The 12,429-nt window shown below is 39.2% G+C and overlaps 2 protein-coding genes across 10 annotated transcripts in view; one reads left to right on the top strand and one right to left on the bottom strand.

Moving 5' to 3' along the window:
- The window catches only part of otofa (otoferlin a), a 72,055-nt gene extending 71,629 nt beyond the window's left edge, over positions 1 to 426 (top strand). For 7 of the 8 annotated variants that reach the window (XM_056405615.1, XM_056405622.1, XM_056405621.1 and 4 more), the window contains one exon: positions 74 to 426. In XM_056405615.1, coding sequence (XP_056261590.1) covers positions 74 to 260 — 187 coding nt within the window. In that variant the 3' untranslated portion in view covers positions 261 to 426. The remainder of the gene's footprint in view (positions 1 to 73) is intronic. The other variant, XM_056405619.1, reaches the window with a different exon arrangement.
- drc1 (dynein regulatory complex subunit 1 homolog (Chlamydomonas)) lies at positions 389 to 5,783 on the bottom strand. Of its 2 annotated transcripts, none has more exons than XM_056405629.1 (15): positions 5,572 to 5,783; positions 5,278 to 5,344; positions 5,028 to 5,155; positions 4,686 to 4,869; positions 4,450 to 4,587; positions 3,973 to 4,059; positions 3,522 to 3,778; positions 3,295 to 3,429; positions 2,744 to 3,164; positions 2,139 to 2,228; positions 1,958 to 2,023; positions 1,647 to 1,786; positions 1,388 to 1,531; positions 1,187 to 1,289; positions 389 to 528 (listed from the first exon to the last, which is right to left on the bottom strand). In XM_056405629.1, exons 1-15 carry the CDS (start codon positions 5,646 to 5,648, stop codon positions 508 to 510), a joined length of 2,058 nt encoding a protein of 685 aa, XP_056261604.1. In that variant the 5' UTR covers positions 5,649 to 5,783; the 3' UTR covers positions 389 to 507. The 2 variants fall into 2 exon arrangements, with proteins under 2 accessions (XP_056261604.1, XP_056261605.1); XM_056405630.1 differs by having other exon boundaries at positions 5,028 to 5,152; positions 5,572 to 5,782.
- Between the last annotated feature and the right edge of the window lie 6,646 nt (positions 5,784 to 12,429).

Below are 12,429 nucleotides of genomic sequence, written 5' to 3'. Positions count from 1 at the left end.
CTAGTTTAAGTTTTCTTTTAGGTGCATATTCTTTGGTAAAGTTTAGAATTCATGTCTTAATCTCTCTGTCCAGTCGTCCCAACGCCAGCATGTCGTGGCTGCTGAGCCCGGTGAGGACCATGTGTATCCTGGCCTGGAGGCACTACAAGCTGCACTGTGTGGTGCTGCTGGCTGCTGTGCTGGGTCTGCTCTTCCTGGCTCTGCTCTTTTTCTCTCTCCCCTCGGAGCTCAGCCACAAGCTCTTCAACATTGCTGGATAAAAACAACACACTGCAGTCCCGACAAACATGGTCGCTGTATGTTTCTGTACTATTTTATATACACCGTGTGTAGCACAGGAAATCCTGTATATCTTTGATCAACTGTAATGTTTCAACAATTTTTCCTCTCGAGCTGTAAAAAATAAAAACTGCAACCACAAAATGATCTCATAGAGGCTTTCTTCTTTACCATGAATATAAACTGAGTACATGTTCATACATGTGCTGATTCCACCTTGATGATGTGCTATGGCGTCTGATGTACGACCTGTAGGAAAATAAAATATGATGTTTTGAAAAGAAGAAGAAGAAAATCTTGGAGAAGCTGTAACCAGAAAATGTTTGAAAAGTGAATTCAACGATTAATCAATTTTTAAAATAGTTACTGATAATTTTTCTGTGGATTGACTTATCTATTTCTCAACTAACTGTTTCAGATCCAATTTCTGAGGATTATTTTCAATCTTTTAATCTGACAATTATTTTCTCAATCAATCATTTGGCTCAATAAAATATCAGAAAATTTTAAAATGTCAATCAAAAGTTACAAGTTTGCATCTTCACATTTCTTTTTTTGTTTGGTAACAAGTCCAAAACAGAAAGAGAGAAAGACACTGGAGAAGCAAGACATCTCCACATTTAAGCATCAAATCTATGATGTTTGCTAAAAAAATTATTTTCAATTAATCATTTGGTTAAATTTGTTAGAATTGTTAAATTTTTCTGTCGATCAACTAATCGATTAGTCGTCATCCTTTTCGCCTTATAATACACTGTTATGATGAAAATACTGCATGCACTATTACACACAGTACATTACAGCACCCTGTTGTTATTTTTTTTTGCACTGTTGTTAGGGCATCAACCTTCACCCTCAGTGAGCATCTGAAAAACAGTGCAACACATAAACACAAACACACACGTACTTTGGAGACGAGCGATTGTTCCAGCAGCATCCGCAGCTCTGTGTTCTGCTGCCACAGACCCTCCGCCTCAGGGATGAACTCCGAGATCTCGCTGAGAACCTCTCTGCATAGACAAAAAAACATTCTGAATACTGATGTTTGTTTTCTCTATGTGAGTGTGTGTCTGTGTGTGTGTGTGTGTGTGTGTGTGTTATTACTCACAGGTACTGGTGTAGTGTGGTCTCTGCTAATTCCCAGAGTTTGACTTTGTCCTCAGAGATTATGTTACCCATACTCTCCCAGTAGGCTTCGTCCTCTGAACTATCCCGGACTTCTACTTCCAGAAAACTGGTCTGCTTCTTCTCCCTTAGAAAGCACAAGGAACACATTAGGATCTCATATATATTTATATATATATAAAAATATATATGATATAAATATATATATATATATAGTATTTAAATGACACAGCCAGTCCGACCTCATGTGCTGCTTGAGGAAACTTTTGAGAGCAGGCAGGACATGATTCGGATGGATGAGGTCAGAGGTCAGATTAGACGTAGAGCTGCTTTCCACTGCCTCTGCCTGGTCACTGGACTCACCCTGCTCACCACAAACATCCTGCAGGCAGAAAGAGCAGTGATACAAGATGCACTAATAGCTATTGTCTAATTACAGTGATCATGTCCGTCTAAGACTCAAAGGCCAAATTTTGCACCAGCGGATGTCCAATTGGAAATTTCTTTGACGAGGCCTCCGTTCACTGCGCTCCTCATCTCTCTCCCTCCTCACCTCCGTCTTTTCCTTTAAGAAGAAATGAACCAACTTGGCCACATCCTCTTCTTCAATGCCAAAGGACTGGAAGAGAAAACATGTGTGGTTGTTCAGGATTTTGCCCTGTGCTGTCCGACAACACACTGATGCATTATGCCCCCACACTAAGTGGTGGAGCAGCTGAAGTGGCTGAACTCACACACAGGAGAGAGCCCATCTTCACAATAATCTGTTCTTCCTTCTCCAGGGGAGCCAGCAGCTTCAGGAGTGCATCCTCCATCAGAAAGCCCTGACAAAGAAGGAAGCCAAACTTTTGGTTGAAGTGTCTGGCATACTTGTAGCATACAGCCTTCACATATAAACACAAGTCTCTCTATCACACTCATCTCATCTTCTAGCTTCAAAGCAGGAGGTTGGGACACATGCTACTGATGTAGCTGTAGTTTCCCTTTAAGAACAAGAAATAGTTCAACATTTTGGGAAAGACACTTATTCACACAAGTAAAATGAGAAGATCAATACCACTCACATGTTTATACGTTAAATGTGAAGCCATAGCCAGGAGGCAGTTAGCTGAGCTTAGCATAAAGACTGGAAATAAGGGGAAACAGCTAGTCTTATTATGTCTGAAGGTTAAGAATAAATCTAAGGAAAGAAAGTAGAACTGTTCCTTTAATATAATGTGTTCATACAGACAAAGCCGTTCATGTTATTACTGTCTCTATGTTTGTTATTATATTTGTGATTATTTAAGGTAATGTGTAATTCTTTTGTACAAAGGTGAATCTTGCACTTGTTTCTCACCGCTTCATCACACAGCAGCTCCATCACTTTCTTCAACGTGTCCATCGACAGCTTCCCGTCCTCCACCTCTGCATCGCCCTCACCCTGCCCCACTGTCCCTTCCTTGGACATTTCCATGTCTGTGCTATCAGCCTCAGCCTCCAGCCTAGGCCAGTCTGAAGTGTCCATCGTCCCCTGGCTGCACTGTAAAGCCTGTCCAGTTGGAAAGAGCTCAGAGGCGGCCTTATGGGCCTGTTTCTGAGGCTGGATGGGACCAGAGAGCTCCATGAAGGCCATCGGAGGGCGCTTCCAGGCTAAGCCAAGGTGCTGCTTGCAAATCAGCGAGTCAGTAACTAAAGCCCTCTCAACTAGTTGCTTCACCTCTGCTTCAACGGTGATCCACATCTCCTCAAATTTTGTAGCATCAGCGACTATAAAGTACCTGTGTGAAGTGAAGAAGAGAGAGAAGACAAGAGAAGGAGAAGAAAACGATTAAGGTAGAAGAAGCAAGTAATCGTAGAGTGTGTCAGTGTTAGTGTTTAAACAGACAGGATAACTGCTGTTTGACTCACTTGATTTTCTTCTGTGTGCGTTCATACTGCTGGATGCTGCGTTTGATTTTTTTTGACAAATGCCGTCTGGTCTCCCTTATCCGTTTCACGTAATTGGTGTTCTGGGTAACTAGGTTTTTCAGCTCTGCCTGCAGACTGAAACACAAAACCATTGCTAGAAACAGAGAGCAAATTAAATAAAATGTTAGAATTGTGTGTGTGTGTCTGTATGAGAAAGTCTGTACTACCTTAAAGCCCTTTTCTTCATACAGCCCAGGTTGACCTTGTGTTCTTCTGTCTCATACTCTTGCCTTATTTTTGCTAGCCTTTTGACCATATCATCGACGGTTTTCTTTTGTTGCTCTCTCTCCGTAACCTGCAGAGCAATCTTTGCATTGTTTTCCACCTGGTTGGAGTTTTGGCTATCCACATTCTTCAGCATCAGTCTGTGAAATACATCTTCATACTCCTCCACTTTTTCCCTCCTCTGCTGCAGCCTCCCTTGCTAGAAACACATTAGATAGCATTAGACACAGAGCTGAGATCTGTATGATATAAGATATCAATGAAGATGAAAGAAAGCTGAAGGATGAGTCAACGTGTGTGTGTGTGTGTGTGTGTGTGTGTGTGTGTGTGTGTGTGTGTGTGTGTGTGTGTTTGTGTGTGTGTGTGTTGTTTTTAATTCAGTTATGTCCTGACCTCTCTGTCCCAGAGTTCTGTCAGGAGTTGTTCCCATTCGGTCACATCTCTTGTACGTATGACTTCATTTTGCTGCTGATAAACTCTCTACCAACAACACAAGCGCAACCATTAGTAAGAATGACAACAATGACATAAACAAGACTAAGAGCCATGCTAGTAGCTGTGTGAGGCTGTACTTAGGCACAGTGGCGCTTTGAGCTAGCTAATGTTTACAATGAAATGCTAACATGATGATAAAATACAGCCGAAGCTGATGGAGATGTCATTATTAGACAGATTGAAACATCAGAAACATGACTATGATGGTGCTGGATGAAAAGTTAAGGGATCTGCACAGATATGACAATTTATCCTGCTGGGAACATGAATGCTGGAACCATTCCCCCTCCCCATTCATCTGATTTAAAAGGACTCAAATTATCACAATTATTACAAGTTATTTAAAGGTGCTTCTTGACATAGATCTGGTCCTACCTTAATCTGGCCCATCTCCTCCCTGTAGGCTTTTTTCAGGGTTTTCATGTTGTCCTCCATTCTCTCAATCATCAGGTCCAGCTCCTCTGCCTCCTTCCTCAAGTCCTTCACATAGCGATCGTCTCCAGCCTTCATCTCCTGTTCAGAAAAGATATGGGAAATGATCAAATTCATAGATAGATAGATGGATAGATAGATAGATGGAGAGGGAAATATGGGGATAGAGAGGGAGTTACCTGTTGCAGATCATTTATGATTTTTTTCTTGTCTTCTAATAGAAGAGCACACAGCTGCTGCTGGCTGTCCCGAGCTTTCCGCAGCTCCTGAAGGGTCGCCTTCTCCTTAACTATCAACCACCCTCTGGTAATCTCCTCAAATTTCTCCTGGCTGGACTTCACATGATTTTCCAGTCGCTCCGATCTGGGCCGAGAAAAACAAACATGGTTGGCAAATAGGATGGGAGAAATAGAAAAGGATAAGGATGGTACCATTTTGCATTAGGCATTTTAAAAGAATGTACTCTTCGTGGAAGTGGTGTTGATTTAGGAAATTAAACGTGAAATAAATAAAAAAATTACCTAACTTTGTGAGCCTCCTCCACCTCCTTCCTTCGCATTGACTCTCTGGCATCAACAGCAGTTTGGATGTTGCTCACAAACACTGTCAACTCTCTCTGCAGGTTGGTTATCTTCTGAGGAGTGATCTGCTAACATAAAAGAGTTCAGTTCTATTCAAACTGTGGCACTGCTGATTTTAAGTAAGTGTGAGTACATGTCAAGAAATTACACCAGAGCAAAACAGTGGCTCACAGTAAAACAAAACCCTTACACTTTCGTCCACCTTCTCCCCCTCAGGCAGGTTCTCCTGGGCCTCCTCAATGACCTCCTTCTTGACCCTAAAGGTGTACACTGTTTAGTGATTATATTCCAACAAAAAACTGAGCATGATAAAACACAAATAAAAAATATACGGCAGTGTATGAATTTCTATTAAATCATTTAGCCGGTAGCGTGAGATTACCATTACAGATGCAACGTTATTGCAGTATGAAAAACAGAACTATTATAGGTTTTCTGTATTCAGTATTAGTTACAGTAACGTGGAGCTAGCTAGAGGAGTTACCGGTTGTTAGCTTCCTGATTTTCGGACAACGCAGGGGGATCAGGCGACTGTTTTGGATCCGTATATTCTTCCTCCATGTTCAGATTATGTCGAGTGAAAGGCACTGACAGAAAGTGCTCAATACTGTGATGGTGAAGACTGCAAAAATCTGCGGCGCTGTGCCAACACGGTTTGTTTTGTTTAAACGTTGCTATAGCGACGGAGTCACCAGAGTGACAAGTGTTGCCATGGACATTTACACTTTTTAATTTAGCTGTACTTCAAATGTTATGTTCTCTATCTGCAATCCATTTATTTACTTATGTGATTAAAAAATTATGATAAAGAATGCTATCTTAGAAAAAGTTATAATATTAACCACAACTATCTGTGAAAATGATTCCTATTCTTTTATCATTTACTACATTTTTATTTAGTATCCAAACAATCTCGTATGTGGGACAGTACAAAAGCATTGGTTTTCATGTACCATGAAAATTGTAGCGTGCCAATGCACAGCACTGGGGATGGGACCACTCATATGTTATACATGACTAGGTGCTGCCATCTAGTGGCACAAGGTAAGGCCTCCATATCTCTTTCCTCAAGTTACAATCCAAGGTTTGCGCTTGATAGTGCTTTTAAATATAAAAGGCATTTACTCATATTAGGCCAAGTTCAATAATGGTTGGAATAAAGGCAAATAAAGGCAAAAAAAAGGCACTTTAACGCTCAGGAGAGGTACATGTGCAAAGATTTCCTGGATTAGGAACATAGCTGGTTTATAGAATTATGTAAACATCTAATGGAAAAGGACTTTAACACAAGTAACTTTATCACATATTCATATTTCATATTAGGTTGAAGGCCAGGTTGCATTTACTGGCAGCTACAAATTTAGCCTGTCAATCTAGTTTAGAAGACCTTATGTGACTTTATGTGAAATCAACAAGAGACAATAGAGTTCAAGCCTGAAATATTTGTATTTTTCAAAAATTGGGGGGAAAGAACAAATAAATAAATAATAAAAATATTTCAAGAGGAACTTACTGTCTGCAAAAATCAGGATAACATATTCCAGCACAGATAAACTCCATTGATAAACAGAAACAGGAGTCAAAGGTGCAAACAAACAGGGACATGAAGGCTGTGCAGTTTATGCTGTTGATAAATAAAAATAACTGACTTGTCACTAAAGTAGCACATCATTGTAGTAGTGCTTAGAGGGGTTATTTAAATTCTGGTGGGATCATTTCTGTTTTTGAATATTTAAAACAATATTATTGTTATATTTACTATTCATTATTATTCATGTTATTATTTAAAACAACCAGGCATTCTTACTTTTGAGCCAGAAGACAGTGACATGTTTCTCAATTGTCTTTAACGTCATGTTCAGAAGCCGACTTTAGGTGGCGCTACTGTCTTGTGATCAAAATTCTACACAGGTTCCACAAACTAATATACCAGAAATGAACCATTTTCGACAAGCGGCATGTTTGAAACACATGTATCAGATTTAGCAGCAAAATTTTTTTTTAAAAATGCCTCTTTTCTATGTGCTGATGAAAAACAGAAATCCAGCGACTCACATGCGCAGAGCCTGGACTTTCTAATTCATGCACACTCTCCACACAAATGATAAATGTCTTCTCAAGCTGATGGCAAGATGGGCACTGTCTGATTGCCCACACAAACAAACCCACACATGGGTCAGATGTTCCTGCCCTAAAGAGCGCCCCCCCACCCTTCCTGCCTGTTGGCAGCCTTAAAGCTGGCCCTCACCCCCCGGGGCACCTCGCCGCTCTTTTGGCCTCAAGTGGCCTCAGTTGCTGCTGATCTGCAATGGATGTAAGTCAGGCAGCAAAGGTTTCTGACATATGATCCAGCATCTGTGATGTCACCAACAGCTGACTTGTCATAAGACCTTTGTGAAAGGGGGGAAGTAAGGGATGAATGAGGAGAAGGTCTTATTTTCAACAGACCCTTAGCTGGAACGCTGAGTGCTTTTGCATCAAGCTGCTGAGATTACAAACTGAATGACTGCCATTAGAGAGTGATTCTATAATCTATTATAATACCATAAGCTAGGGATTGACAGACTTTGACCCCACTCGCAGGTGTATAATAAGCCCCATTCACTCTGCATATGCTCTGTGAGAGAGGGTGCATGTGTGTGTGTCTGCTAATTCCTACCCCCAGGGGCATATGTTTACTCCTTGTTCAACAAAGCATCATATTCATTGCTCAGGGGTTGAGAGGTGCATAATCTAAGCCTGACCTTCAGCCAGTTAACTAACTGACAGCTTAGAAGGGTTGGTGGTGGTGGTGGTGGTGGGGGGTTGCATAACAACTTAAGTCGTAACTAACAGTTTCTTAATATTTCCATAACGAAGGAGATATTCGCTGCATTGTAATATGGGACGCACTGTAAAGAATAAAGATGCGTGGATATTGTAGAGGACAGAAGGAAATTCAAAGGCATTTAGTCCAGAGGAGGCTGTGACCTTGTCAAAGAACAGCAAAAGAATCATTTAGCAAGAATTAGTTATAATAAATGAAAATGGAAGGCTAGATTCAGAAACAACATGAAGAGCATGCTCTACTCTTCTATCAAATATGAAATGTACTGGACTCATCTCAAGGTAACTTGTGCAAAGAAAAGTGTGTTTTTGCCATCTGCCGCAGCATCAATTGCAAACAAGGCACATCATTTTCAACATAACTCTGTTACCTCTAAATTTTAACCTTTAATATTAAGAGAGAATGAGGGACGCTGCAAACAGAGATGCAGATACACAGAGAGACAAAGAGGCTACAGCAGGAAAATATAAACAAAACTCCATTCATATGTTGCCTGGATAATTGTTGGAAATAAAATGATCTCAAGGTCTGTGCAGTGGAGGCCACTTGCCAGTCTCTTACAGTCTTCATTTCTCATCGGATGAGGTCTGAGGAAAGGTTTGTGTCATCATTTAGCCACTCAAACATCAACAATGCTCAGTTCAGCCTCGGCCGTCATGCTCCAACATTCCTGCCTCCTTCCCTCCTGAGCTTTACAAAAGTCAACTAACAAGTTCACGCATTAGAAAGGCTGAGAGCTCAAGAGAAACGAATGAATGTTTGCACCATTTTGAAGGTCTGAATTTATCAAAAGTGTCCATTTACTGTCCACGAGTGAGCATTCAAGAAACATATTTTTCATTTTGGTAAAGAAAAACACATAATTGGTTATTTTAACACTAGTGATTTTATGAAACACCTGGTCTTTCTGAAGAGGTTTTTAAATAGTTTCTAACATATTGATACCTGCTTTCTTTCAAGAAATGAATTAATAAAAGGTTACATTTAAAACTGTTGGAATCCAGTTTTGTATTAAGACCTTGGTTTTCATAGCACATGTCTTTTAGATAAAACTCAGCAAATTCATCTAATACTTGTCCATTCTAATGGTCGTTATGTATTTTTCGACAAAACTTTTACACAAACCTCAGCACATTTTTTTCACTTTAATCCAGCAGAGAACTGGAGCAAGCAGTCAAGATCAGGATATGAGTCTGTTTACAAAATCATATTAATTTCTTCCACATAAACTGTTACACTTACTGTAGAATTATTCCCACAGTCATTTTTTTTCTAATGAAAGCTCTTTGTAAATGGATTAGGTGTACAATAATTTTGCATGGCTTTAGTCCACGATTACTGGATTGTATTTTTTTTGCTTCACTGCAGTCAGTTCACTGCAGTTTATCATAAACCGATGTGACAAAACACACAGTGACTGTAATGTAGCCCATATACAATTAAATTTAGCTTTGGGGGTCAAGTGTGCAGACTTGACACATTATTAAAATGAAAAATGTTCTTTCTAAAGCTAACTAAAAAATTCCTAATTTTCCATCTCGCTTTCCACAATGACAACAAAGACTAGAGATAACCAAAGCCACCTCTGTCTCTCAAGGTGAAGTACGTAAATAAAATAAAAATTCTTTTTTTTCCAGTTGTGGGGCCAACAACTTAAGGTCATAGACAAAAATCCTCAGTATGCTATCTGACTGCAAGGCACTTTACAGCCCCAAGATCTCCATGGTAGACCTGTTATGATTAACAGATCCAAGGTGTAAATGTGTGAATGTGAAGCAATGTATTCAATTAAAATCTGTATGCACATTTCTAAAAGCAGCCTTTCCATTTCCAAGAAGTAAATGCATTTCCTTATTAGCCTGTTTTCAAATGATGTCATGGTTGCAAGTCACTTCATGAGTCATTTGCCAAAACTTGACATAAGATTAAGAGCTGGACCTTGGTTATAAACAGTGGGGGAAAGTAACTCAGGTACTGCACATTTTGTCAGTTCTTGAACACTGAATGATGCTACTTCATACTCCTACTCTACATTTCAAATGAAAACGTGACAGTTTGGTTACTAGTCACTTTGCATATTAATATTCAACATATGAAACATGTAAGTTTATACAATATGATGATTAAATTAAACCATCCAATAAAGTAGGTAAAGATCCCCGCAGATATATTTTAAGACATATAAAAACAATCAACTTTGAATAGTCTCAACAATAAAATAGTTTATTTTATTTATTTTAAAAATTACATCTACTCCTTCTCCGTAACTGAAAAATCCTTCATCAGTGAATATGCAAATGTTGTTCATTGTAAAATGTAACTGATTAATGCAAGACTTCTCTTTCACTTAGAGTATAAATTAGATATAAATTATATATTGGTCCATGATTGGCTCCCAAACCATGAGACAGTGGTGAGGTAACAAAATCATACCAGCGCCCCCACTCGCAATGAGAAATACACAAATAGTTGAAGGTGAAAAGAGCTTTCTAGTGTCAATCTCTGCACATAGCCTACTGTACATCCTTCTGCAGTAAAGGTAAAACCAAACATATAGGCTAAGTGAAGTCACAAGCAAACATTTTTTGTTTTTTTTGCTTTTATGTTGATGCATCTATAATAATGATCCAATAATATAGCATGTACAGTAATAATGCACATTGAATGGAGATATTCTCCATAATAATTGTTCCTATTAGTTCGTTTTGCAACCAATGGCCAGTGCACTTTGTGGTAGCAGTAAGTAAAAGATCGGAATACTTTTTTATCAACTAACTATAGTCTAAATCACTGATTCCAGCAGAACTACAGCTTTTCCATCGGCCCTCTCCGTCACGTGGCTGCCTCCGGTCCACTTTGCCGGGAGTTCGTGTTGACTTTCGGGTCCGCTTAAGTCCGGTGTGCCTCAGAAAAGCAACGAGGCTTAACAGGAATCAAAGCTGTCATTCTCATTCCTGAGCTCCGGGCAGCGCAGCACACGAGCCGCTCAACACACCTCACTGTGCGCGAGCGCAAATGACCAAAGCCCGTGTTTTTAGCCGCTCTGCTGGCCGCAACCGGATCATATGACTCGGCATATCGGTAATGCTCTTAGACCTGCTGATGGCCAGCAGTGGCTGCGCTCCATAAGACCAAAAAGCCAAAGGAGTTTAACGGATGTGTTGCTGCGATTATTCGGCCAAGTATCTTTATCCCACATTTAGATTAGCTGCTAATGATGGAGAAAAAGCATCGTTGCAAGAAACACAAGGCCACGTAACCCGAGAACAAGGGCCATGCCTGTGTGAAGAAACAGCTTTAACCACTGTACAACACGGGCTCATTAGTCCTAATGTAGCTGCAGTCACAGTACTGGTGCTGGGCCTTGTTCTGGAGAGGACAGTGATGGAATTGCATTTAGCAAATGCAACTTTTTACTTTTAACTTTATCAAAAGTAAAAGTGCACAATGCATACTGGCCCCCTTACACATTGTATAATATTACATTATTATTACAGATGCAATACCATGTAATCAGCATTTTAAAGTTGTAGCAGGTCAATGTGGAGCTAATACTTAGTCTTATGTTAGGTGTTTTGATTGATAGGACATTTTCATAATAGGTTTGGATTGAATTTTTAATTTGAAATGTAGTAGTTGTTGCATAAATGTTATAGAGTCAAAATACAATAAACCATCTGATATGTTGTGGAGTAGAAGTATGAAGTAATAACATAAAATGGAAGTGCTTAAGCAAAGCACTTGAAAATTGTACAATAGGCCTATTTATAGCCATATGTAGTACTCATTGTGCTGATTGGCCCCTTTCATTGTTTTTTATTGTGATACATTATAATAAATCAGTATTACAGATGCAATAACATGTAAACAGCATTTTCTGGTTAATGTGGGGCTCATTTTATTTAGTTCATAAAGTGGTAGGTAGGTTATCAATAAAATCACAACTTATAAGATTATCATAGGTTTTGGACAGAAATGTTCATATGAAATGCCACTAGCAGCTGTCACATTTATGTCTTGCAGTAAAAAGTGCAATATTTCCCTCTAAAATGTGTTGAAGTAGAAGTTTAAAGTAATATAAAGTGTAAACACTTAAGTAATATTGTACATTAGTACAACCCTTGAGTAAATATTCTTAGTTAATATAATTGGAACTGTTTGTTCCTCTAATATTAAACCAAATCCAACTAAAACTAAATTATCATTAGCCCAAAAGTGGTTTTGGTTAAATAACCGCGCATACAACTGCACTATGTTCATGACACAGAAATATTTATTTGGGCTTATGCATTCAAAGTAAAGGTTTACATTACACAGCAAATGCATTTTTAATAGGCAAATTCATCAATTCAATAACTCATAAAGGAGACTCCACTGTCATGAACGGTCAGAAACCTGTTAACAAATTAAGTTAAACATCAGTGGAAAACTACAACAAAGCACACTAAAAGCTTTATGAAACCACAAAAAAAACACTGCCTGGAAAACAGGCAACATCATACTGTGGTACTTTGG

Source organism: Seriola aureovittata, chromosome 19 (assembly GCF_021018895.1).
Source record: "Seriola aureovittata isolate HTS-2021-v1 ecotype China chromosome 19, ASM2101889v1, whole genome shotgun sequence".
Classification (NCBI taxonomy): Eukaryota; Metazoa; Chordata; class Actinopteri; order Carangiformes; family Carangidae; genus Seriola; species Seriola aureovittata.
The sequence above is the reverse complement of the archived record's forward strand: the minus strand, read 5'-3'. Positions and strand labels throughout refer to the sequence as shown.

Bases quoted from the DNA above. Each gene is read 5' to 3' on its own strand.
- drc1 (XM_056405629.1), bottom strand. From the start codon at position 5,648: ATGGAGGAAGAATATACGGATCCAAAACAGTCGCCTGATCCCCCTGCG. The intron at 4,870-5,027 runs GTAATTTTTTTA...TTCTCGGCCCAG, and splicing joins GAGGAGGCTCACAAAGTTAG to ATCGGAGCGACTGGAAAATC. The intron at 3,430-3,521 runs GTAGTACAGACT...TTTGTGTTTCAG, and splicing joins ATGAAGAAAAGGGCTTTAAG to TCTGCAGGCAGAGCTGAAAA.